The 27,095-nt window shown below is 38.2% G+C and overlaps 2 protein-coding genes across 10 annotated transcripts in view; one reads left to right on the top strand and one right to left on the bottom strand.

Annotated features, from left to right (window-relative positions):
- Positions 1–18,377, top strand: part of tinagl1 (tubulointerstitial nephritis antigen-like 1) — a 33,954-nt gene extending 15,577 nt beyond the window's left edge. For both annotated transcript variants that reach the window (XM_082185914.1, XM_082185915.1), the window contains exons 4-12: positions 1,947–2,039; positions 2,144–2,258; positions 7,548–7,671; positions 7,796–7,946; positions 9,992–10,178; positions 11,388–11,433; positions 12,472–12,595; positions 15,663–15,708; positions 15,803–18,377. In XM_082185914.1, coding sequence (XP_082042040.1) covers positions 1,947–2,039; positions 2,144–2,258; positions 7,548–7,671; positions 7,796–7,946; positions 9,992–10,178; positions 11,388–11,433; positions 12,472–12,595; positions 15,663–15,708; positions 15,803–15,967 — 1,051 coding nt within the window. In that variant the 3' untranslated portion in view covers positions 15,968–18,377. The remainder of the gene's footprint in view (positions 1–1,946; positions 2,040–2,143; positions 2,259–7,547; positions 7,672–7,795; positions 7,947–9,991; positions 10,179–11,387; positions 11,434–12,471; positions 12,596–15,662; positions 15,709–15,802) is intronic.
- A 4,799-nt stretch (positions 18,378–23,176) lies between these two features.
- trioa (trio Rho guanine nucleotide exchange factor a) overlaps positions 23,177–27,095 on the bottom strand; it is a 54,819-nt gene continuing 50,900 nt past the window's right edge. For all 8 annotated transcript variants that reach the window (XM_082185819.1, XM_082185812.1, XM_082185814.1 and 5 more), the window contains 2 exons: positions 26,942–27,080; positions 23,177–25,768 (listed from right to left, as the gene is read on the bottom strand). In XM_082185819.1, the coding sequence (XP_082041945.1) occupies positions 25,223–25,768; positions 26,942–27,080 (685 nt within the window). In that variant the 3' untranslated portion in view covers positions 23,177–25,222. The remainder of the gene's footprint in view (positions 25,769–26,941; positions 27,081–27,095) is intronic.

Here is a 27,095-nt window from a genome sequence, read left to right as displayed (position 1 = left end):
CAGTGTCTGAAACGGTTCGATAAAGGATTCGGTCTCTCTAAACCCCTCCTTTCCTAGAGCCTGCTCTCATACCTGTCAACTCTGCAGACCTCTTACATTCACATACAGCTTTATCACACACTACATGAGAGGTAATATCTAAAAACAGCATAACAGGGGCACTTTAATTCTCCTCTCCTCCTCGTGACTCTCTAGTAAAGCCTCAGCAGCAGCTCTGCTCTTCCTCTTTTAATCCATGTTCCTCTCATACGTCAAGCCTATTGAACCTCCTCTCCTCACTCAGACTGACTAAAAATGGATATTTCTTCAAGAGCTGCAGCCTTAAAAGGCTCTCACAGGCCTCTCTCACACCCTCTCTCGCTCATTTCATTCCTCTTGTTTTGTGTCTCAAATGTAGAATACGTCTGAACAACTTCATTGGTTCGGTCTGACGTCTGTCTACATTTCCCTTCTCTGTTTTAAAACACTTATATAAACACACCATGTTGTTTATTATTCTAAAAGTTAATCTTGAAGTTACTTCAGTGCTCAGAAACGCCACTGTCAGTGGAAGGAACAATGAGGGGTTTTAAAGTCAGGGACTGTCACTTTCCACAAATACAGTCCCATGACCTGTCATAAAATGAATCAGCATGAAATATTTTAAACAGTTTGCATCCTGTAACAAATCCTTCCTCGCGGGTCAAAATGACCCGAAGACCTAAAAAGGTTTTTTCTTTTTTTTCTTTTTTTTTTTCTTGTCGTGCAAGCTTATATGATTTTACAATGATAATATTTTTTCTATTTTTTAATGCAATTTTTTGGGAGATTTTTTTTAAATGACTAGATTTCATCAATAAATTATATAATTTAAGCACATTCTTCACATTCTTTCGACTGAAATTCAAAATAACTCTCCAAATACATGCATAACCAGCTCAAAATATCTCACATTGGTGTCTCTGACCTCTTTATAGCTCTATATGGAGCAAATGAGCTGTTCCACTGGGTCCTAAAGGCAGTTCTTCAGTTTATCTCTGCATGATGCATTCATATATGCATATAGATATTATAAAACCCTTTTTTTTTTGGTAAAGTCCACTTAAGGATTTTTTAGTTTTTTCTATGTAAACTGAAGCATTCCTCGCATTCCATTCATTCCTAAGGGGGTCATATTGACCCACGAGGGAAGGATTTGTTACTTTTTTTTTATTACAACCACATAAACGAGGGAAGTTCTAGCATGTTTGAACAAGCGAACACATAACATGTTTGTATCTCACACTTAAAATTGTGACCTCCAAAGACATCTTAACCTTCTTGACTATTCGATAGATAATGTCAAAATTATGACTTTGTAACTAGAGTTTATTTGTTAAATTGCATTTTAAAAGCAATATTTAAGGGCCAGTTAAGGGCCAGATTTACTTACTCCAGGACAAACCCCCCTTTGGTGTTAAAAAGCTACTGTCAGGATTTACTAAAGACACTCTGAAAAGGCGTGGAGAGTTTTTTTTTTTGCAGCTGACCTTATTGAGTATGCATTTATAGGAGTTTCCCGTTATTTAATGCCATAAAAAGCACATCTTTCCCATTTTGCTCTTGAAGTGCTTCAATAGTTGGTGAATTGTGTTGGTTATTATAGAAATAAGCTGTTCTTTAATTTGCACATTGTCAGTAGATCAGCCGCAGAACTTCCGGCAATGCTTTTATATGATTGCTGTCTCACGCTAATTAGCCCTGTTTAATAAATCTGACCCTTAAAATGGTAAACCTTGTATCAAATGAATCGAAAATTATATCATATTTACTATTTCATCCTGAGATTGACAAGAAACATTATATGAAGATAATTTTTTGTTTGGTAAAAAAGAAATTGTAAAAAAATTTCCAGGCCTTATTACGTAGCCTATTTGTATTGAAAGTTTACAGGTTATTCACTTACAGTTTTTATTTGTCTCCCACAGTACATGTGGTCAGAATGGGCGCTGGGAATGTGAGGATCACGCCTGTCTGATAGAGAATGACATGATCCAAGATATCAACGGGAGAAGTTTCGGGTGAGCATCAGGATCCCATCTAGTGTGTTATTACTTGTGTTATTATATAACTAATGCACACATTTCCCTCTCTCCTACTCACTCTCTCTCTGTTATCTCTCCAGTTGGAGGGCAGCAAACTACAGTCAGTTCTGGGGTATGACCCTGGACGAGGGTCTGCGGTATCGGCTGGGCACACAACGCCCCTCACGGGCCGTCATGAACATGAATGAGATGCAGGTGAGAGTCTTCTGCAGCCGGTCAGTATCAAGACATCTTCTATTAGTGTAAATAAGTAGCCGTTAGGTAAACGGTTTCGTGTGTAGTCAGGCAGAAACGTCATGTGTTATCCTGAAAGAGTTCACTTGGTCTTATTTTCCACTAAAAATAACTACACATTCTTAAAACAAGATACTTTTGCTTGATTTCTGAGACTATTTCTTGAATTAGGTTTTTGTTATTGTTGTTTTACACACACATATACAGACATTTTGTGAGATTTACACAATCAAATGTTTGGGTCAGTAAGATTTTTTCACCTTTTTTTTATTTTATTTTTTAAAGAAGCCTCTTTCTCACCATGCCTGCATTTATTTGATCAAAAATAAAAGTATACTTTCTTTCAAATATTTTTTTTTTTTTACTGACCCGAACCTTTTGAACAGTAATATGTGCCAAAAAAAAAAAAAAAAAAAATTAACTTCAAAATGTATTTTCTTATTATTTTAGACAAAAAAAAAATTAAGTATTTGATTTGCCATGTTAAATATCTATTTATTTAATGGCTACTTACTAAATAAATAAATGAACATAGAACATTAATTTGAGTTGAATGAGAAACGAAGCTAGCCCAGAATGCCACGACTGACCAGTCATAATCAAGAATGTAGAATAATCTCTTTATTCATCTGTTTATGCCCATCGACGGCTCTCTGATAGTCCGTTCTCACGCTCTGTTCAACGGTCTTCTGTGTAATGCAGTGTGCTGTTAGGAATCATCAAAGCAAGAATAAGAGAATCATTCGGAAATCAGACTGTTGTTTGATCTTTACTGTGCATCAGCTGGTTGCAGTGCATTATGGTACAGTGAATGAATCCTGGATGTGTCTGTCTGGATGTGTGCTATTTGATGTGGCTCACTGAGGCTTTCAGTTTCTCTCTGCGTATTTATTCTGCCTTTATGTGCTATCGGAAGTGTACTTCCCACTTCTGAAGTCGTGATTACGAGCTCGTTGCTTTGTTGTCTGAGAGAACAGGAATCCTGGAGGACACCATTTTTATTCTTGCCTATTTTTCGGGGAAATTCTTATTAAAGCCAAAATGATATTTAGTGACCCATTCATTGACAACCATATAAACATTCACTGTAATAATATCTAGATTCAATATCTAGAATTCTGGAATTTCTGTCAAATACAGGCTATTTTTGTTGTGTATAAGACATAATATGCTTCAAATAAACATGTAAATATGCACTAGTTTAACAAATTTTGTGACTTGTGACAAGACGATGTAAAGAATACCAGTCACACACAGTAGCAGTCGTTCTCCCCGCCGCCATGTTTAAACTTTAAAGCTCGCTCGTGGCGGTCGTGACCAAGAACAGTTTGGACACACAGTTTTTTCCTCCTTCGTTAAAAAAAAAATCTCATCCACAAAAGCACGGTTAAACAAAATGTCTGTCCACATGAAAACGCAAAAACACGCTAGGAAGCGCTGTCAGGAGCATGCCAAACCAACAGGTGGCGATATAACCCGAACCCTAAAGCCATGTTGGCCAATCAGAAGCCTGAAAAAAAGGTTTTTGTTTTGTATTATATTTTTTAAATTATTATATTGTATTAAATTATATATTTTTGTATTGTATTATTTGCAATGTTTTGGATTTAAATAAAGTAACAAAAACATAATAAATTAAAGCTGCAAGCGGCATTTATCGGGGTTCAAGCATTTAAGGCTTTTAAGCACATAAGCATCAAAAGACAAAGTTTTATTTAGCAAACTTTTAACCACTGACATCATAGATGGAAAAGACCATATACAGCCAATACAGGCAATTTACCATAGGAAGTACGTTTTTTTTAAGCTTTTTAACAGTTATAGCGCCACCTATGGTCCGATCTCCATGAAATTCTGCATGCTTATTAAGGATGTTATGTCACATCTGTGAAGTTCTGAGTTTTCCTTTCGGATTTATAGGCTTTTGAGTGTATTTTGTCACGCCCCTTTTCTAAATGACCCTGTTACAGCCACCCAAATGCAAAAGTTCAACTTTTTTTCTAGAGAAATTATATTTTTTCAATTATTGATCTAGAGAGTCCAGAAAATTGCCCTAGACTGGTTAGGTTCCGATCGGGCGAAAAACCAGGGACTAGTTCGCAAAAGTAGCTTTTGGACAAAATTCGACATAGCAGAAAATTTTCCCTGCCTAAATCGAAATTGGAGATACGCATTGTGTCCGCCTCGAGCCAGGGGTCACAGTGGTGTAAGACTTGAGCCTAGGACAAACGGTCTAAGAGTTATGGCCGATTTTGTACTTTTGGTTGCTGTTGCGCCACCTATGGGCCAATCGGGGTCATACTCTGATAGGTTCTCCCCAAATTGAGGCCTACCATCTGGCCAGGTTTCAAGTCTCTAGGCCTTACGGTTTGCCCTGCACTATCAGTTTTACAAATCCTTACAATTACAATAGGGTTTCAGCATTTCATGCTTGAACCCCTAATTAACCTTCAAAACAACCAATGTAAACCATGGTAGAGGCCAAATATGTGAGGTGGGATACGCACCCGTCACACCGCTCAATTCGGGAGCTTGGGTATCAAGATTATCCCAGAGCCTCTCAGTGGTAAAAACGACTTGAGAGGGCGTTCATGTCCAATTTTTTACCTAGGAAACTCGTATTTATGATAATCATCCAAAACAAGGGCCAGAGCAAGTACTCTACATTGTGTTGACATTTTTATATTCAAAAGCGAACTATATACAAAATCAGATACTAATAACATATATATAGCGGATATTCCGTATGATATCAACTAAAGCGTCTCAACTTAAGAAGAAACCGCTGTGGTGCCGTAGCCCTCCTCCACTTCCCCTTTTCTCTTTACTCTCCATCCCACATTCTCCAACACGTCTCCACCTGTCGAGCCTGGGCTGTTTATAAAGCCTCTATCTGCCTAAAACCCTCTCGACATGCACACTAATGAGTGGACTGAGTGCCGCACACACTTTACTTTCTCATTGGTGTATTGTCTTTGCTCAGTGCGATTGCTTACGTTCCCCATCGGGTCAAGTGTTGCTGCGAGACGTGGCCCTTCAGGGGCCCTTTAACCACCACGATTTACCACTGCAGCGGCGGTCACTTGACAAGCACCTGCATTCCAGGGATCATATCTGCTAGTTGTCAGGGAGAATCATGACGATATCACAGGCTGGAATGTAGGAGGACGGCATCAAGCTGCTGTGCATTACCAAAGAGGGAGAGGCACACAAAGTGCTAATGCATTCCTCATCCAGGACTTGTGAATCCTTGGGATGCAAAATATGACACAAGAATTCTGGGGTCTTATAGATTTGGGAGATGTAAGACAAGCATGAATATGTCTCTGCATTACAGAAAGTTAAAGGGATACTTCACCGATTAGCATTGAGCTTTGTATCAGTAGAAACTCGGTAGTATTTTCGAGTGACCGTGCTTCCCTCCCTCATGTCCCCCTGAGACAAGAGATTTCTGTATTGTGTGTCTAAAAAAAAAACCTCAGATGACGCAAAAATCGTCATTTAGCATCATCAGAGGCTTTGTAGTCCAGAGGCGAGAGACAACAGCCAGTAGGAGGAGCTCGTTCCGCATGTCTTCAACCCGCCCATAGGGGGATCTCACGATAAAACGGCATCTTTTCAGTTTCGAGTCGACTAGTAGCCTAGTTGTATCATTTCTTCCGACACTGCCCTCTGTAACCGGTAGGTGTGGCTTGGGAGTGGCCTCTTAGGGCAGCGAAGCAAGTGCATTCTGGGAGTTGTTGTCTTTCATCCACATGAGCCAAAAATACATTTTAAGGCTTTTCTCAGTCTAGAAGGCACCAACTTCTAAAATAATTTCACATTTCTATTACATAAATGACCCAATTTAAATACACATTCATCTTTCCAGTGGTGAAGTATCCCTTTAAGTTTAGGGTTATATGTTCCCTCCTGCTATTAACATCAGTTTTGGTCAGTTCGATCATAAGTGGATGGCTAATCACAGGTGTAAACAGGGTCCAATACATTTGGGAGGAACAGTGACTTTTCTAAGCTTTTTTTATTTTTTTTACTTGATCTACATCAATACACTGGATGTAATGAATGCATAAAGTCATAAATTCAGAGACCCTCCCTTCGATGAAGTATGATCATAAGTGGTCACAGGAGATGTATTTACCATTCAAAAGTTTGGGGTCAGTACGATTTTATAAATACTTTTTTCTGTCAGGACCACTATCGTCGAATACGATTGACAATTAGCATAGCAAGAATCAGAATGCCAAATCCTGACTGGCGACAGGAGGAGCTGGGGAGGGAGGAGGGTAATTCGCTCCTGAGAAACGCGATAGCTCCTGATAATACTGAAGGAGCTTATATATGTACACAGTGATAGGCGTCGTATTCCTATAGGTAGACGTGGATCCGCTGAGAGCTTGACTAACGTGACCAGCCAGAACTGACACTAGACTTAATATTCAGCAAGCATGCATTAAATTTACCAAAAGTGACAGTAAAGATATTTATAATGTCAAAAAAAAAAAAATATTCAAATAAAGGGACTTGTTTTATTACAGTTTCCACAAAAATATGACATTGATAACAATCAGAAATGTTTCTTGAGCAGCAAATCAACGTATCAGCATGATTTCTGAATGATCATGTGACACTGAAGACTGGAGTAATGATGCTTTGATATCAGGATTCAATTATTATTTTTTATATTTTAAAATGGAAAACAGTCATTTAAAATTTTAATAATATTTCACAATATTACTGTATTGTAAATACCATATGTAAATGTGTGTCAGCTGACCACTTGTTATCGAATCACCTGAGACAGATATTAAAACCTGGTATAAAGTGAGCCTTTGTAATGATAAAGGATATTACTGGGATGTTTACTTTGACTTTTTTTATTATTGATGGAACAGAAAAGAAAGTAATTTCCTAGAACTTCCATCGGGATAATTCCCAAAAACACTCAAAATGAACAAATCATCGTTATATAACCACACTAAGGCTGTGTAGTATTTTGCTCCTGTAAACCATGGACTTTGGAGACTCAGACAGCCTCTCCTCCATCCACTGACCCTGTGAAAGAGAACACATATGGAAATAATTATAGTATGCCACCAAAATCACTCATAATCACACCATGGATGAATTTATGGAAATCTTTAATTCTGTGTTATTCATGTCTTCTATGCCAAATAGTACCATTACGTCACAAAAAGACACTTTATGTGAAGGGATAAAAAACATTCACTCTTGCTTTATGTTCTGCAGATGAATATGAATGGAAACGATCATCTGCCAAGTAACTTCAACGCAGTGAATAAATGGCCAGGGAAAATCCATGAGCCATTGGACCAGGGGAACTGCAATGCATCCTGGGCTTTCTCAACTGCAGGTGAGTCAGAGAAAACATGACACAGACCACAGCAGAAGAACACTGTAGAGTACAGTGTTGTGTGTATGTTACTGTATATAATACCGCTAATGCAGTGCATCGCTCATATGTGATTCACTCCTAGCTGTTGCATCAGACCGGATCTCGATTCAGTCGATGGGTCACATGACCCCTCAGCTCTCGCCTCAGAATCTGATCTCCTGTGACAAGCGTCATCAGGACGGGTGCGCCGGGGGGCGTATCGACGGGGCCTGGTGGTACCTGAGGAGAAGAGGGTAATTCACTGCATGTTTTACACACAACATCTAATCTAAGCAGTTCATCTTACAAATCAAATGGTGTTGTTAGGGGGTAACAGATTAGGACCCAAGGACCAGATGTTTGAAAGAAGACCCGGAGTCAAATTGAAGAGAAGTTTTACTGAAGATAGTTTGCAGTTTCATCAGTAGAAGTCAGCTTCAAGACTCACACAGGAGTTGTTGATAGGCCACCCCGCTTACAGTTACAAAGATCACAGCAGTTATACCCTTCACCACACACACACACACACACACACACACACACACACACACACACACACACACACACACACACACACACACACACACACACACACACACACACACACACACACACACACACACACACACACACACACAGCAGTTATACCCTTCACCAAGGTCTAAGCTACGTCCTTGCTTCAGGTTGTAGTTTCTGATTGGCAAAGAAATAGATAAACATAGTAATTTTCCACACATATGTGACCCTGGGTGGATCACAAAACCAGTCACAAGTCGCACGTGTATATTTGTGGCAATAGCCAACAATACATTGTATGGGTCAAAATTATCGATTTTTCTTTTATGCCAAAAATCATAAGGATATTAAGTAAAGATCATGTTCCATGAAGATATTTTGTAAATTTCCAACTGTAAATATATAAAACATTTATTTTTGTGAGTGAATACTGCACAATCGTGAACATAAATGGACAACTTTAAAGGAGATTTTCTCAATGTTTAAATTTTTTTGTACCATCACATTCCAGATGTTCAAATAGTTGTATCTCGGCCAAATATTGTCATATCCTAACAAACCATACATCAATGGAAAGCTTATTTATACAGTTTTCAGAAACAATTCAAAAAATTGACCCATGTGACTGGTTTTGTGGTCCAGGGTCACATATACAGATAGACTGAAGCATATCTTGATTATGCAGCTGACACTCGGATCCTGAAGTTAGGCACGTCGTGGCCTTCCAGGTCGCAGATTTGGGTTGCTGGGTGCCAGCATGTCCAGAACAACAACAGTTCAGTTAACAACTGTCAGTCAATCTCCAATAATGCCAGTGTACACCTGTACCCCTTAACCTGACTAACACACAGACCGACACACAGCTTTTCCAAGGTTTGATTTGGCCAGGCTCTATCTATAAACAGGAGAGTCCTGTCAAAACATCAAGATAATGCGTTCTTTATCTCAATGAGAGCAACACTTTATTCTGACTGGAAAGTAAGGTTTTTAGAAAGAAATGGTCCCTTAAACTATTGGCTTCAATGACCCCTATATGTTTTCACACGTTTCTCAAAAACACAAAAAAAGTCCCTATTTCATTTCTGGAAGCCGGGCTGAATGAGCAAGCACTGTTACTGCGTTCAGATATCAAATACAGACATTAAAGAATACATGAAAAGAACAATTCAGTAATCACACTGGTAACTTCTATAACAAAGTAAAATCTCCAAAGAAGTCAATCAACTCATTTGATATTTAGAAGGAAAAATATTGATTAATACCTTGATTATAATCACTCATTACCTATACATTGAAGCAGCAGTGGATTCCAATCCACCCCCTTCAGTGTGCATTTGACAAATAATACTTTAACTTTGACATATTTCTGTGTTTTCAACAGCGATAATAATAAGAAATGTTTCAAATCAGCATATTAGAATGTTTGAAGGATCATGTGACACTGAAGACTGAAATGATGCTTAAAATTCAGCTTTGATCACAGGAATAAATTACATTAATGTTTTTACTGTATTTTTTATCAAATAAATATAGCCTTAGTGAACATATGAATAAGTCAGAAAATTACATATATCAATATTGTCTGACAAAAGCCCCTAAATGAAGAATTAAACACATTTCATTATTACAAAAAGTGGCTTTGAAGGTCAATATATTGAATGTTATATTTCCATTTCACAAACTTATTACTAACTTATAAAAAAAATTTAAAAAAAGTATTAATATTATTTGATGCCAGACAATCTTTATGGTTTAAGTATCTGTCTCTGTGTTTTCCTGTCAGGGTAGTGACTGAGGAGTGTTACCCCTTCTCTGCGGCCCAGCAAAACCCCGCTGAAGTGGCTCGCTGTATGATGCAGACTCGAGCGGTGGGCCGGGGGAAGAGGCAGGCCACAGCGCACTGTCCCAACAGCCACAGCTACCACAATGATGTCTATCAGTCGACCCCACCGTACAGACTGTCCTCCAATGTAAGTCACCTGACCCCTGGAATCAAGACACTGCACTGCAGAAAATGACAATAGTCTTATTATCTTACATAATACTGTAATCATTTTTATTTTATGTGTTTTTTTGTTTTAAAGACGACCTATTATGCCCTTTTACAAAGTTGATTTTGTTTTTAGGCTCTACTAGAATAGGCTTCCATGTTTGAATGTTCAAAACACATTATTTTTCACATATTCTCCATTGTTGCAGCTCCTCTCTTCCCAGTCTGTCAGTAACGCTCTGTTTAGTTCCTGTCTCCATGAAGCCCCTCCTTCTGAAAAGCACAATGCGCTCTGATTGGTCGGCTGGATTAGTGTACTGTGATTGGTCAACCGCTTTGAGTGTGTTTAGGAAATGTCCCGCCCCTTACCATAACCGCGAGTTTCAACACACTGCTAACTAACTCAACCAGGCCCCGCCCCTTTATTTTGCATATAGACGGAAATTATTTAAATGAGGAATATTGTGACCGGAAAAAAACTCAGAACTACAATGGAGGCGTTTCAGGGAGTTCAGAAACACTGACACTGATATAGAGAATAACTCTCTTTGAGTGACTTTGTGCTTTGCAGAGCTTTTTTTTATGCTCAAACTGCAAAATCACACACTAAAGAAAGCTGACTATGTAAAAAAAAGCATAATAGGCCCTCTTTAAAAAAAGGAAAACAAGTTTTATGACATCTAACATGTTCTGACATTACACTCTCAATAAAACACACAGACCTCTGCCTGCATAATACCGATGGTTAAAGCATCAGTGCATTTCTGCTCTCAATTTCTTCATCAATCAAAACACTTCAACTCAAAGCCAAAGGGAAGAATAATTCACATCTGTCTGGAGAGGCATTACATTAGTAGTCATGTTAAGGTTGAATGTATTCTCTCCCTGAGCTGTATCTCACCACACATTTGTCTCTCTTTATGCATAGTTTTCATTATATATAGATGTCTCCAGGCGTGTTTTCGATTGTATATCGTTCACAGATGTGACAAAGGAATGCGGTGAACAATTAAACAATTCATCGTAATAATATGTGGAAGAATGACTGTTCATTAAGATGTTTTTACCCAAGCATCATATTTAAAACATTAATTTCATAACATTATTCCCTGTCAGTTTATACAGTATGCAGCATTATTCTCACTAACTGAACTCACTTGACATGTTGATTCTGCTTTTCCACACACAGGAGAATGAGATTAGGAAAGAGATAATGGATAATGGCCCCGTGCAAGGTATGGATTTCTCCAGAAGTGTGTGTCTGTGTGTGTGTGTGTGTGCTTGTCCAATACTGTGAGCCAGAGGATAAGAATAGTAAAAAGCACATGTCTAATAACTGTTAATGCAGTCAGCAACGATCAATCTATGTCGTATTAGTCACCATGGACGCCCACAGAGCGCTTAGTTCGGACAAAAGGCCTAAACTCATCATATATGCAGTGAATTCTTGAGAAAAGTCCCCTAGGGTAATATGATGAGGGTGTGTGTGTGTGTTCTTGTGTTGTTCAGAGCTGTTCCATGATCCCGTGCCAGTGTTCTGTTGTATTGTTCGAGACAGGAGGGAACCCTGGATTTATGCCATATTTCACTGCTAATCTTGGCAAAAATTCTGCCTAACCTCTGGCTTATATTGAGAAACAGGAGATGAAAAGATCTTAATGTGCTGGAGTGTGTGTGTGATCATTAGGCTCTGTTTACTGCTGAGGATCGTCTACTAATGTCTGGAAAAACCCAAAGTGTAAAGAGGTGCAGGTAGTTCTCATAATGATCATTAGGCTCTGTTTACTGCTGAGGATCGTCTACTAATGTCTGGAAAAACCCAACGTGTAAAGAGGTGCAGGTAGTTCCCATTATGCAGTGTCTTCCAGAACATTGAGCTTTACTGGTTTTACTTCTCACGCCAGCGGGGTCGTCCTCGAGAGGGTTGCGGCAGGTACCCACCCATAAAAGTTTTGTCCCAGGCCCTCTTGAGTTTAAGCAATTGTCCTTTATGCCATATGAAGTTGAGCTCTTTTGAACTCCAGTACAATTAGCAGCAGCAACTTTGATCTCACTTTTATCTGCAAGGGAACAAGATGTTTGGGTGAGCTGGAGGAATATTATATAATTGGGCTTTGAAAGCAACCATAGTGTTTCCTAATTGTGAGTGATATTAATATAAATATAAATATTGATTCAATGACGTATGAAGGTCTGTACTACTGTAATTTGCATTGTATGAAATAAAAACTGTGCATAATGGGTTTGTGTTATGTTTGTTTTCCCCTTTCTAGCCATCATGGAGGTCCACGAGGATTTCTTTGTGTACAAGAGTGGAATTTACAGACATACAAATGTCAATTATCACAGACCGTCACAGTACCGCAAACATGGAACACACTCTGTCAGGATAACAGGGTAAGTCACTTTTCATCTCTAATGGAAGCAAGAGGAATGAGTTTTTGGCAGCGTATCCCCAAAAAAAAAAAAGGGAAAAAAATTCTGAAATAGTTGAACAATTATGCTTTCCTGAAGCACAAACAGTAGAGCGTTGGCGCTTGCAACGCCAAGGTCATGGGTTCGATTCCCATGGAAAGCAAGAACTGAGAACTGATAAGAATGTAAAATGTGTACCTTGAAATGCAATGTAAGTCGCCTTGGATAAAAGTGTCTGCCAAATGCATAAAAATAAAAAATATATATATATTAATACTATTTTTAGCATGATTGCAGCTAAAGACACATTATATATATGAAGAGTTCAGATGCAAAAGCCTCTAAGTGCCATCTGAAATTTTCTTCTAGAATGATCATTTTTTATCAAGCTCGTATATTTAAGTTCAGTAATTTCACTTAAATGACAATTAATAGGTAATTTGCATTGTCATTTAAGTGAAATTATTGAACTTAAATATACGAGCTTGATAAAAAATGATAATTCTAGAAGAACATTTCAGATGGCACTTTTTGTCTGATTTCTGCGGCTCTACTGAGCAGATTTTTTACCATGATTTGTTTTTGGGTGCGAGTTGAAAGTTCTCAGGAGCAAATATTCCAGTATAACATCCTTAAATTAAGATACATTTACACACGAAGCTAAAAAAGTAACATATTAAGACTTATTTCTTTGAAAATGTATCTTGAATTCAACTTTTTTTTTTCTTTATTTACCTCACCAAATTGTGTTGATTTATGCTAAAACAATATGCCAATGGGGTAAGAAAAATAAATAGCATTTATACATAGTTTTTTCTAACCACATATTGTTTAACTTACGATCTACTTTCCACATTCTTCACCATCATGGCCCTGAACTGACTTGCCTTGAAGGGACTTTGAAAATATTTGAGACGAACTCTTTTCGAGACATCAAGGCCTTTCAGACATGTTTTTCTTTGTTGCTAGCAGACAAAACACCTGGATGACTGGCCTTCCTTCCAGTCCCACACCCAGACACGCGCACCTCAAAACACTTTGTCTGGTTTCGCACAGTCACACGTAACACACACTAATAGCCCTGCGCAGTGATTCTCAACTAGCCTCTCCTCAATAGAGTCCACTAGAAGAGTTTTCTCATCAATTACCAATCATTTACTGGTTCATTCAACATTCACATCAAAAAGATTCAAAAATTAATTTGAACATTTTTGTCATTAGGGCAATATTTATTTAGTTTTGATTGGATTTAAATGCAATCTCTACAGAAAAGAAGCATTTCTCAAAGAAACGTTGCGTCTTGATGTGCATGAATGTGCTCTTAGTCTCTCCCAGACAGTGATAGTTGAGTTCCCGAGGGTCAGGTCATGTTCTCCAGGTATGTCTCTGGTAACCCGGTCTGACCTGCCGCTGGTGTCTGCGAGTGTGACATGCTTCACTGGTGACGGTGAGTCTGTCTGAACCCCGGCTTTTCTCCCGGCCTCCTGTCACTCGCTGACGCTGCGGTTCTCGCGCTGCTCTAGACGTTCAGAGGACGCTGGATAGGCCTGTGGAGTTAACGTACGGGGGACAGCCGCAGTGTTTTTACGGGGAAATCCCACCGCGGTGCATTCGGCTAAGCCCGGGGCCTGGGAAAGTTTGTGGAAAGCTCATTGATGTCCAGTGTAATGGAAATGGCATTGTTCAATGCAGACAGAGAGGCCTAAATCCAGCACAGGTCAGAAGCAGTGGTATGTGTGTTATTGTCCAAAGCCAAGGACAGAACACATGGTGAGATAAGAGCGTATAGAGGTCTGAGCTGCACCAAACACACAGTCATTGGTTCTGACCCTTCAACTCTCCCATGTTATATGAGGGCACATTGCTTTTTTAGGTGATTTTGTTTGTTGTGTGAGTGTACTGAATACCGATTCCCCTCTGTGGGGATGGAGGGCAGATAAGAAGAATTATTTTGGAACAGAATGAAATGTTCCCGGGTCTGATGGAAAACTTCCCTTAGAATAGATGAGGACTAAACTATATTTATTCCAGACTTTCCACATATACAAATAAAGGCCCCTTGATGCATGTAGTGAGTGACAAGCTGAATATTCTCAACTCAGATGAAAGGATCCTGAAGGGTCAACGGAGAAGCAAGAGGAAGTTCTTGGCATGGTGAAGGTTCAACCCATCGGGTTGTTGTTGCCTTGAGGAGATGTAAGGGAGTGTGTGTGTGTGTGTGCTGCTTCCTGATGCTCACGCCCTTCCTCTGAGAAGTGGACACAATTCATCTCATCAGGAGAACGTCCACTGCACCGTTTGCGGGATGTATTTTGGTTTTCGAATAATTTTTTTTATTTTTTATGTTATTTGTTTTTTTTGTTCCAAGTTGAAAGATCTCAGATGTGATTATTCCTCACTGCTAAAATATTCTCATCTTGTTTCCGGTAAAAGCATCCTTAAATTAACATAAATTCACTATATATATATATTTATATATATTGTTAGATTTATATGAAATAAAACAATTTGCCTACTGTATGTTGTAAGAAAAATTTAATGAATTATAAAAATAAAAATATTATAATATATTTTTATAGATTTGAAATATTCCTCACTGCTAAAATCAATATTTTCACCTGTTTTGCGGTAAAAACATATTTAAAATAAGATAAATGTGTATGTGCATATATAATAGTTGGACAATTTATCTTGAATTAAGCATATTTTTCTTATCCCATTTTTCTTCATAAGCTGAACAAGATAAAGCAATTTTTATGCGGTTAGATAAATAAACAAAATTAACTATATAAATAAATATAAAGGTTATATCATATATAAAATCAGTCAAATATGTAATTATATTATACTGACTAAAATACTGATTAAGAAATTGATTGAATTTGGGTAATAATAAAAAAAAAAAACCTGCATTTGTAGCTTTGGTTAGATGTGTACATTTTCTTTTCCCTTTCTCCAAAAAAATTTATTCCTATCTTAGAGAGTTGCTTTGAATACTAATGTTCAGTGAATGCACAATAGCACATTGATTTTTATTGCGCTTTTTCAGATGGGGAGAGGAGAGAGACTACAATGGCAGAACACAAAAATACTGGGTGAGAACTGATATCCATCTGAGATGCTGATGTGAAGTTTTATTTTCAGTTCACCAGCAGCTTTTACACATTTTTTGCACATTTTTAACCACAGATTGGAGCAAATTCTTGGGGGAAGAACTGGGGCGAGGACGGTTACTTCCGCATCGCTCGTGGTGAAAACGAGTGCGAGATTGAGGCGTTTGTGATCGCCGTGTGGGGCAGAGTCACCATGGAAGACATGCACAACCATCATCATCATCACGGACGGCGCAAGTAGAGATCTGGAGATCTGCAGAGGGCTCTCTGGCGCCTCACTGTATGATGTAAACCAGTCAGTCAGGTCTTGTGCAGGTTTGTTAGAGTCTGGTTTCCACCAAACCCCAGTGCCTTCTGAATATCTCTTCACACCACATGCATAAACAGTGCTGTCCATCTCCGCTAAAGTTTTGGTTCCTTTTGATGACTAGTAGGAGGAATGTAAAACTCTAATTTGTGTATATGGCGAATATCGTCTTATTGGTGGAAACCGGCTTGTTACACTCCTTGGCTGGACCTCAAATAACAAACAGCCACAGGTCTCAGACGCTCTCAGGACTCAGTATCCAAAGACACACTTCACAAGCACACGCGCGCTCAGCATCATTATATAACTATCTCAAATGTCTAACGTAGTGATATTAAGATGAGTCTTATGTTTTGTGTTTTTCCTTACCTTTGGGAATCATCACACACGTAAGGCAGCACTGCATACATCCTGCTAAAGGGATAGAGGGATGGAGGAACACCAGAATGGAGAAGGAAGAAGGTTTTTAGGACCAATAATTTATTCTAAAAGATTAGATTTAAGACAGTTCTCTGCATTCCATTGAGATTAAGGTTGTTTAAATATTACTTTTAAGTATTTTAAGATGTAAAGAACCACTCTAGTCTATGTGTTCAAAATCTGATTCTTTTAAGTTGGATGAACTTAAACTTAAACACTTTCTTCACACTTCAAAACAACTGTTAGTCACTCTCAGTTTAGAATATAAAGCCATGGAATAAAGAAATAAAAAAGGTAATTGCGACTTTTTTTCTCACACAATTTTTACTTTTTTTTTCTTTCAGAATTGCGAGTCCATATCTCACAATTCAGAGTTTAATTCACAAATGCAACTTTGAGAAATGAAGACAGAAGTGTGGGTTATAACTTATTTATTCCTCACAATTATGAGTTTATATCTCACAATTGTGAGAAATATAGTCAGAATTGTGAGTTATAAACTTGCAATTATGAAAGAAAAGTCATAATTTCCTTATTTATTATCACGTGGCGGAAACATATATATCGTGGCCATGGATTAAGAATTTGTTTTCTCTTTTTAGTAGATTAGTAAATTGTGGAAACTAATTAATTTGGCCACGATATACATATTTTTTCCCGCATATCATGTGCAGGGCTTCGCAGAAAACAAACCAAAATAAATGTGTGTGTTTTTTCATGCTATTAGACCAAAAAATGACCACCAGTTACTGCAATTTTGAATGACCCTTTAATCCTCAAGAATTAAGTTGTCTGGAAGTGGGTTTGGTCATGAAACCTGGAGCTTATAGTGACCTCAAGGTCAAATATGCAAAAGCAAAAACAACAAATGGTTTATCACCAAGACCTTTGGTTGAAACTATTACAGTGTGTTGGCTATATTGCGCTGGAACAATTATATATATAAAATACCACAGATTCAGTGTAAGAATTAAACCTGCTCTCTCAAGTCTTAAGTACTCTGTCAACTAAGATTGTACACAAACATTGACATAAATCTTATTTTTTGTTCTTGTGTCTGTTTTGTTGAATTATTTAATTGACTACTATGACCATTAGTATTTAAAGAAAAAAGGAAAAATCTTAAAATGAGATTTTCGAAATGTCAAAGAGGGCAAAAGTGAACATGGGTTTGAGTACAATGCTGAATTACTGTCTCGCTACTGTATGTAAATCAGGCAAAACTACAATATTGCAAGACATCATAGAGCATGTTTGCTTCTCAATTATCCACCTACACATAAATGGAGATTAGTGTGTGTTAATAAGCGTGAGACAGATATTGCTGCTTGGGCAAAAAACACAGCAGACTATATTATCATGCATGCGCCAGAGCAAACCCATCTGCTGACTTTGATAATGATAAAGTCATTATTATGGTGACATGACTAATTCAAAAGCCTCATGACAGGCATTTGATTCAGCAATACGCTCACAGACAAGAAGACTTTCAGGAAGTCTCAGTATAAATTCAGCAACAGATGCTAAATTCTGCCCATTAGCATTCGGTTAAATGTGTTCTCTATTAGTCATGCAAGAAGTTCCCATTTAGATAAAGCATTTATATACAGCCAGATGAGTCCATCATATGGATATGAATATTCAGTGTCTTAATATTGCCAGATTTTACATTACAGTTCATATAGGTAACACTGATTTGAGCCCAAGCTGGATCGTTCTCATTTAGACACATTCTTCAGTTCGTTCTTCCAGTTCTGTAATTATGAATGAATACTGTGTGTTATTTAAGATCAAAGTCTGTCTGTAAATAATGCATCGCTGGTTACTACTGTGCAATGTTATCATGTTCCTCGTATTGTCTGTACACAATGCAAACCACTGTAGTGTTCATCTGTGTGATGCAATAAAAGTCCTATACAGCCCACATGGTCTCTTCTCCGTAATATAATAATAAATAAATAAAAATTAAACAAGCGAGTCTGTAGGTAAGTATAGACATCGAAAAGTGTGAGGGAGTCATAATTATAAATCCGTTTTTAGTAGAAAACAGGTTGTTCGTTGATTAACGGACTTTTATAAAGAAATCCGTTTTATTAAGATTCGGCCATTCACTTTTAAATTCATCATTATTTATGCATAAATATGAGGAGAGCTCTCCTCATGAAAGACCCACGACTGCAGATCAATGTGCTACTGCATTTCTCTCTGATATGGTAGTAGGACGTGAAATGTGGAGGATTTGAACTGTGACAAGATGATTGACAGGCCAGTTTACTGTGACAGGATGCGACAGAGAGCAACCGTTAAAGACGTGATAGTTTTGTCCCAAAGATTGTGTACTCTTTTGCTACACACCAAGGGCGTAGGTTTGGCCTCAGCTTTGGTGGGGACATCCCCCTCCCCCTCCCCCTGGAATGAGTTTTCTATATGTAATTAAATAATGAACAAATGAATAAAATACACACGTATCATAGTATGCATTCAACACAACAAATCCATTATTATTATCTATTATTATTATTATTATTATTATTATCCATGATTACAGTATTCCATTAATACTAAAATTGTATCTACTATTCTATATCAAATTCTATTGATATATTCTATTCTTAAATATTAAATTCTTAGGCTACACTCACTCACAAATACATTACATAAATAGAATGTAGAAACGAAAAATGTCTCAGATCCACTGTTTATGTTGACTGCAAGATTCTAAGTTAAGGTCAGCTAATTAACATTCAGTGACTTGCTAACGTAGCATTCTATCATGATAGCGTGACTTCTATGAGTCTATCAGTGCTGCACAGCCTAATCAATACTCTTCTTAACCTTAGTTGAAAGATTGCTGCTGCTAGGTTTAACTGTAACAACATGGTAACACATACTATCACCAATCAATACTATTTTCCACAGTAGAATCTGCATTTGAAAGCCTGGTCAGTCACTACTACTGCTAGTTTATTTGTGTGGCTAGTTATTTTGCCTACTTACACTCTGCTTTATGAAAGCTTCGTATGTCCCCTTTCTTCTTCTTGGGTGGCATAGCTGATCTATCAACAAAGTACAAAAAGTGGCAAAAAACGGAATATTAAAATGTTTTACTCTGGCCTTTGTATGTGGTAGAGAGACAGCCCTGGGGCCTCATGTACAAAGACTTGCGTTGAATTCATACTAAAACATTGCGTACGGACAAAGCTGTAAATGTGCGTACGCACAAAAAAACCCAGATGTATGAATCTCTGCGTACGAAGGATCCCACGCATATTCTCTTTGTACATCCCAGTTAACGTAAAATTGAGCGCACATGCACGAGCACAACGCCCCACCCAGTCTCCTCCCTTAATTAAATTAATTTAAATATGGTAATGAGTCCACTTTGGCAAAAGAAAGCAGTAAGAAAATGACGGCAAGAAACGAAACTTTACAGAGAGTGAATTGGAGGTGCTACTATCGGAGGTAGAAACGAAAAAAAAAATTATTTGGAACTTTGTCCTCCGGAATTAATAACAAAAGGAAAAAATATGAGTGGGAGAGTTTGGCTGATGCCGTCAATGCGGTGGGATCTGAAAGTCGCACTGTAGGGTAGACTGAGTACAGTTGAGACACTTTTTGCGTTTTGATTTTTCACACAAAAATAGACACTGAAAAGAAGTGAATTTCCACATGACACGCCACATGACATTTCATTACCTTGTAGACTAAGATATTATCAATCAATAATACCCACAAGTAGTTTATATTTTCCACAATTAGCTCATAAAAATAAGGTGCTTTTTGTCTCAGCTTTGTCTCAACTGTACCCATATCATGTGATACAGTTGAGACAGTGCATGGTACAGTTACCCATTTTTAATGATGTGAAGGTAACTAACCATTCATTGTAAATAAATAAAAAAATAAAGACAAATAAAGAAAATAACAATTGGGCAACATTTTTGTTTATTCATCCATTTATATTCATTCATTTTATTTAAATTAGCACTGGTTAAAATGTATAAAGCAGGAACAAGATATGTAACAATATTTATTAATAATACACAGTTTAAATATCACAAATATCACATTTTATTTTCATTTGCATCCTATGCTGGCTAATTACGGCGTTTAAACTGTTATCATAACACTGAACAACTAAACAATGTGTTTCCTAATAGAACTCTATCGGGGGTACAGTAGATATGTGTCTCAACTATCCCCCGCTGGCCACCTCGCATATTTCTCTAGATTTTGCAATTACCGTGCATGACACAATACCATGAAATACAGAATAACGTTTGTGGTGATACCAGTTACGTTTAACAGTCACATAAGGATAATAAGCTATTCATTGTGGAGAGTGCATGGTGAAGTGAACGTGTCATATCTTAGAAAAAAAAACTTTTCCCGATATCTTCGGATCGGAGATGCGTCCGTTGTTCAAATTTCCCACGATCAAAGAGGACACTAATACGCACGTGCACAGCAAAAATCACAACTTGTGCTTGCTGCGAACGCAAGTTATTTAAGGTGTCTCAACTGTACACATGTCTCAACTGTATAGTCTATAAATGACCTTAAAAAGAAATGGTCTGATATAAAGGTGGACATTACACCAAAGCTGCCATTGCCATAGACTAAGGGTTGTATCAATTTGCATATGCTTTTATATGTTCTTACTTAATTGCAAAATTGATAGAATATTCCCATAAGGCTCGACAATATATGTCAATTATTTTATAAATTGCAAATTAATAGCAATGCTTCCCACAGGTGGTGGTGCGATAGACCTGTAGAACAATTCGTTGTGTAATGTTTGCAACTTCCCTTCATTGCCTGTAAGAGTCGCCAACGGACAAAAACAATGAGACATGTACGTACGCCAGACATGAAATTGGCGTGGAGGAACGCACATTCTCGCGTTAATTTCACTGTTAGTACATACGACCGTGAGCGTGAAAGCTGGCGTACGCAACGTTTTTGTGCGTACGCAAGATTGATACATGAGGCCCCAGGTAACTTACCGTCTGCGTCGTCGACGCGCGCGCGCACACACACACACACACACACACACACACACACACACACACACACACACACACACACACACACACACACACACCACCCGCTCGCTGCCAGTGCAAGCACAAAAGTAGTCCCGGCCCGCGCGTGTAGCCTGTCAGATACACCGCCGCCAATCAAATTACGCCGTTTCTTGTACTGTCGTTGTTTTGGCCGTTGGAATCGATCCAAATAGCAGCGCAAAGATCCAAATAGCAGTTCAAAGGAGCTTGCTAAATATTGGTGGGGACAAATTTGTCATCTCAAAATATTGATTGGGACTAGTACCTAGCGTCCCCCCCCTAAACCTACGCCCATGCTACACACTCAAGTATCTACCTTTTCTTCACAAAAAGAGTATACTTTTAGGGCGTAGTATAAGTCGACGGATTGGGACGTAGCAAAAGACTTTAGATATACACTCATAATCACGCGAATGAATCAAGGGGGTAACGTTAATCCATCAGCCGGAAACTGAAGCTTCCCCGGGGCGCCATTGATTAGCAGACCATCACCTGCTGTTAGCATTCCATTGACTCCCATTCATTTTGGCGTCACTTTGACAGCGAATAACTTTACATCTGAGGCGTTTAAAGACTCCATTTGTCCATTATTTATTTCTAAAGAAACACGAAAATGTATAAAAGACTCCATTACCTTGTATCTTACGTTATGGCCCCATAGAAGCAGTTTTTGTAAAAATAGGCTAACGATTGCATCATAACCACGCGACTCTCTGTCGCACAGTAGAGAGATTACCGTATGGACAGGAGGAGAAGCCAGGGGGGCACTGTTTCATAAAATATTGAAGCTTCCCCGGGGCCGCCATTGATTAGCAGACCATCACCTGCTGTTAGCATTCCATTGACTCCTATTCATTTTGGCGTCACTTTGACAGCGAATAACTTTACATCTGAGGCTTTTAAAGACTCCATTTGTCCATTATTTATTTCTAAAGAAACACGAAAATGTATAAAAGACTCCATTACCTTGTATCTTACGTTATGGTCCAATAGAAGCAGTTTTTGTAAAAATAGGCTAACGATTGCATCATAACCACGCGACTCTCTGTCACACAGTAGAGAGATTACCGTATGGACAGGAGGAGAAGCTCGCGGGCAATCGGGGAGACGTGGAGGCAAAATGACAAAATAATTAATCAGAATACTTAGCAAAAGTTTCTCCTGCTCCAGCTCATGGACACCTCCTACTCACACTCTCCGTCTCTGCTAGATCGGAAGAGAATGATTCAGATTTCTCTTGGCACAGCTACTAGAAGACAGACAGGTGGCTCATGTCACATCTACGTCGTCAAGCTCAGTTTGAGTCTGCGCAGTACGCTCAGCCATCAGGAAGTGAGAGCTTCTAATTGACTTCACTTTTCTCTGGGGGTCGCTGTGTCCATTTCTTTTACTGGGTATGGAATGAATGGGAGAAAGCATATTCAAAATGGCGGAATAAGTCCCGCCTTCTAAATAGAAGAGCCAATCGGCAATTGGTAAAGTAATCGTGTCACTGCGGTTAGAAAATGTATTTATAAATAAATGGAAGCGATTCTCCCTTCCCAACCTGAACATTCAAAACTTTAAATAGTGTTTACAAATCTGCATTATTGTCAATCAGTGCGACAAACTCGGAGCAAACTCCGAAACAGAATAAACCACGCACAGCAGCCATGAGAATGTTCCATATGTTTAATTCCAAAATAATGATGACAAAACTGAAAATATTTACAGCACATATCGCGTAAACACTTATGGTTTCTGTACAAAGAAATATACACATGCAAAAAGTATAAAATAATCCAAATAAAACAAGTCTAAAATGATAATACATACATTAAAATACAATGAGATCAGAACTAAAATTAGACATTCAATGAAACACTTTAAAAAAAAAATGTATCCAGTCCAAGTTCCCACGCTGTAAAGGCATCTGTACAACTTTACAATGACAAATAAATTAGGGGACATTATATGGGTCTATACAGATGAATCAACAATGCTCCTTCCTACCGGGAAAGAGTCACTGCCCACCAATCAAACATTTCAATACGCTTCAAAATCTCAAAGATAACAGTTGACTGATGAATGATGCGAGGATCACTGGAAATGAGGACAACCGGCCAATGGTTACAGACTGCATACCAACGGCATTCCAGTGACAATTTCAATTGCTGAGAGCTTCTTACGACTAATCGGTCACCAAAAACTGAGGCCTTAAAACTAAAAAAGGACCTACATCTGCATTAAAACTATCTATATGACGAGATAAATATCATAATTTAAAAGGCTTCACATTTTTGTCCATGATATCTTGCTTTGCGAAATCATATCAATGTCAAGGACTGCCTAGTCTAAACGGGAGGTGCATTTCAGAAACACTCCAAAAATGCACGGAAAAGCAAAACGTAAAATCTGTGAAACATGGAAAATAGATGAAGTTGTAAAGCTATGAAAAACTCATGTAAACAACCAGTCACAGCTATACAGCGTATAACTTAAGAGGAGTCAAATGTGTGTAGGGGATCGAAACGAAGAAGAAGAAGAAGAAGAAAAACTAATTCTCATAAAGCATGGAGAGCTTTGGCATACCAATATGTATATCAACAGAAAAGTGACTAGCGTAAGTGCCATGTAGACAACAACCCTGTGACAGGGCTTTAATACTTACTGAAAAAGACCGGATTAAATAAACAACAGCACCAAATACGTGCTATTCTACGTTTTTATTAAAGGTTTAACAGATGTCTTCATAAACAGTTGCATAAACCATCGAAGCTGCAACATTGCACGTGGTAAGAACCGGAAACAAACACCGTGAGTGCATTTACAGTATTCAGTCATCGTGTCTGAAGCCGATCCGCTCAGACGCCCGCCGCCCTGTGGCTGTGTGTCTCCACCCATGTGACATTGCATTTAAAAAAAAAAGAAAGAAAGAAACATAGTATAGAATAAGGCGCATACATCTGCAGATTGCACAACACGATTTGTTCTAGTCGTAGTAAATAAAAAAAGAGGTTGAACTTGCAGCCTGTAAAAATTCCGCAGCTAAATGTGGCGCAATCATCATCATCATCATCGTTGAAATAAGCAACTAATTACACAAAGAGACCAAAACAAGTTTCCACTTAAAACGCTTCTCTACGACTTGTGTGTTGCGTTCATTCAGACTTGAGTCGATGTAACGGTTTTTATTGAAAGATGTACCTGAAAATGTGTCGTATAAGTATTACGCGCTGTTCATTTTTCTCTAAAGGTTCGTTAAGAAATGTTCCGAGTCGAACACTGTAAAAGCACAGGATCAGCCGCTCGCTCTCTGGCTCAGGCTAAACAGAAAGAGAAAAACTTGTTCTCCTCGCTAAGTCGCATTGGCATCGCTTTCTTCAAAAACCCACGCTTGTGCAGGTACATTTGTTCTACACAAAATATCAGTCCACCTGTGTAGATTTGTTGATCATTCAGCAAATCAAAGAAATATTTTATATATATATTTATATATATATATATTTATATTTATATTCCATTGTTTTAATCTCTGCTTATAAGTCTTAATTGAATTGGAAACAAGGCAGCAGCAAACTGGGAGAGAACTATCAATCTTAAATCTCGTCTGCTGACGAAGGCTCTGATTGGCAGATATGGTTGTCAGCACACATTTTGATAGGCTCAGGACTGAAGTCTTCTTTAATTGGCATGGGAAAGAGGATGAGATCATGATTCTGGGTCAGATCCTGGGCTGGAGTCTGCTTTGCAGGAAGGCTCTTATGCCTCCGAGAGGCCGCAGGTCGTTCTGGTGTTTGCGCCGATCGATGAAGGAAATGAGTCTGGAGGTGTCGATGCACTCGGCTGAGCGACGGCCCCCCCCGGGTCTCAGCCAGGGGTCCTGCAGGCAGACTGCGGCCGGGGGACGCTTGGAGGGTTCGGTCCTGAGAAGCAGACACACGAAATCCCGCGCCGCCTGGCTCACGCCCTGGAAGTAGTCGTCGGGGAAGCTGAAGTCCAGGCGGCAGATGTTGAGGCACGTCTCCTCCACGCTCTCGTCCAGGAACGGAGACGCCCCGCTCAGCATCACGTACGTCACCACCCCCAGACTCCACAGGTCAGAGGAGAGAGAGACGGGGTCCCCGAGAACCAGCTCGGGGGCCGCGAACTCTGGGCTTCCCAGCAGAGGGTGAACGTGAGGAGTCGAGTTGAGCTGCACCGCGTCACCGAAGTCTGTCAGCTTCACCATCGGCTGGGACACGCTCTGCTCCACCACGAGGTTTTCAGGCTGATCAGAAAATGGGAAATTAGCATCGCTTTGAAAATCCATTTTTATTAATATTATAATATTAATATTTAATTAGCATGCTAAATGACAAATAAAATATAAATAACTAATTGGTAAATAAAATTATTTGTTTAAGACATGTTTATTTATATAGCATATTTAATAGTAGTAATTCACAGTGCTTTACATAAAAATGATACAAAAATAGTAATCATAAAAAGGTTCATAAGAAATACTATATTTTCACACATATGTACAGTACCGGTCAAAAGTTTGGAAAAATTACTTTTTAAGTTTTTTGAAAGAAGTGTCATTGAAAATGTAATGTTTTGAAAAATTACTACAATTTAGAAATATTGGTTTTCTATTTGAATATACTTTAAAATATAATACATTTATTTCTGTGATGCAAAGCTTTATTTTCAGCATCATTCCTCCAGTCTTCAGTGTCACATGATCCTTCAGAAACCATTCTAATATGATGATTTATAATCACTATTGGACACAGTTGTGCTGCTTAATTTTTTTTTTATAATCTGTGATACTTTTTTCAGGATTATTTGATGAATAAAAAGTAAAAAAAGAACAGCATTTATTTAAAGTAGAAATCTTTTGGAACAATATACACTATCATTCAAAAGTTTGGGGGTGAGTCATTTTCTTTTTTCTTTACTTTTTTGAAAGAAATTAATACTTTTATTCAGCAAGGATGTACATTTTATAAAAATTGACAGTAAATATTTATATTGTTAGAAAAGATTTCTATTTTGAATAAATGCTGTTATTTTTAACTTTTTTGTTCATCAATGAATCCTGAAAAAAGTATCACAGGTTCCAAAAAAATATTAAGCAGCACAACTGTGTCCAACATTAATAATAAATCATCATATTAGAATGATTTCTGAAGGATCATGTGACACTGAAGACTGGAGGAATGATGCTGAAAATTCAGCTTTGATCACAGGAGTAGATTACATTTTAAAGTATATTCAAATATAAAACGATTATTTTAAATTGTAATAAACCTAAAATGAGTAATGTTTTTATGAATAATGTTAATGAATAATGTTTGACCATCTTTTGACCGATACCACACACCCACACCCACATACATACATATATATATACATATACATATATATATAACATGCATAAAACAAATATTTAACACACCTTTAAATCCAGATGAACTATTCTGCAGTTGTGCAAGTACTGCAAAGCTTCTAAAATGTCCCGGAGGTAAAAGGCCACTTTCTCCTCAGTGAGGTTCCCCCAGCTCACAATATAGTCCAGGAGACGGCCCTGATCAGACCTGTGCAAGAACACG

Source organism: Leuciscus leuciscus (genome assembly GCF_965113295.1).
Source record: "Leuciscus leuciscus genome assembly, chromosome: 12".
In the NCBI taxonomy this organism is placed as follows: Eukaryota; Metazoa; Chordata; class Actinopteri; order Cypriniformes; family Leuciscidae; genus Leuciscus; species Leuciscus leuciscus.
This window is presented reverse-complemented; position numbering and strand designations above follow the sequence as displayed.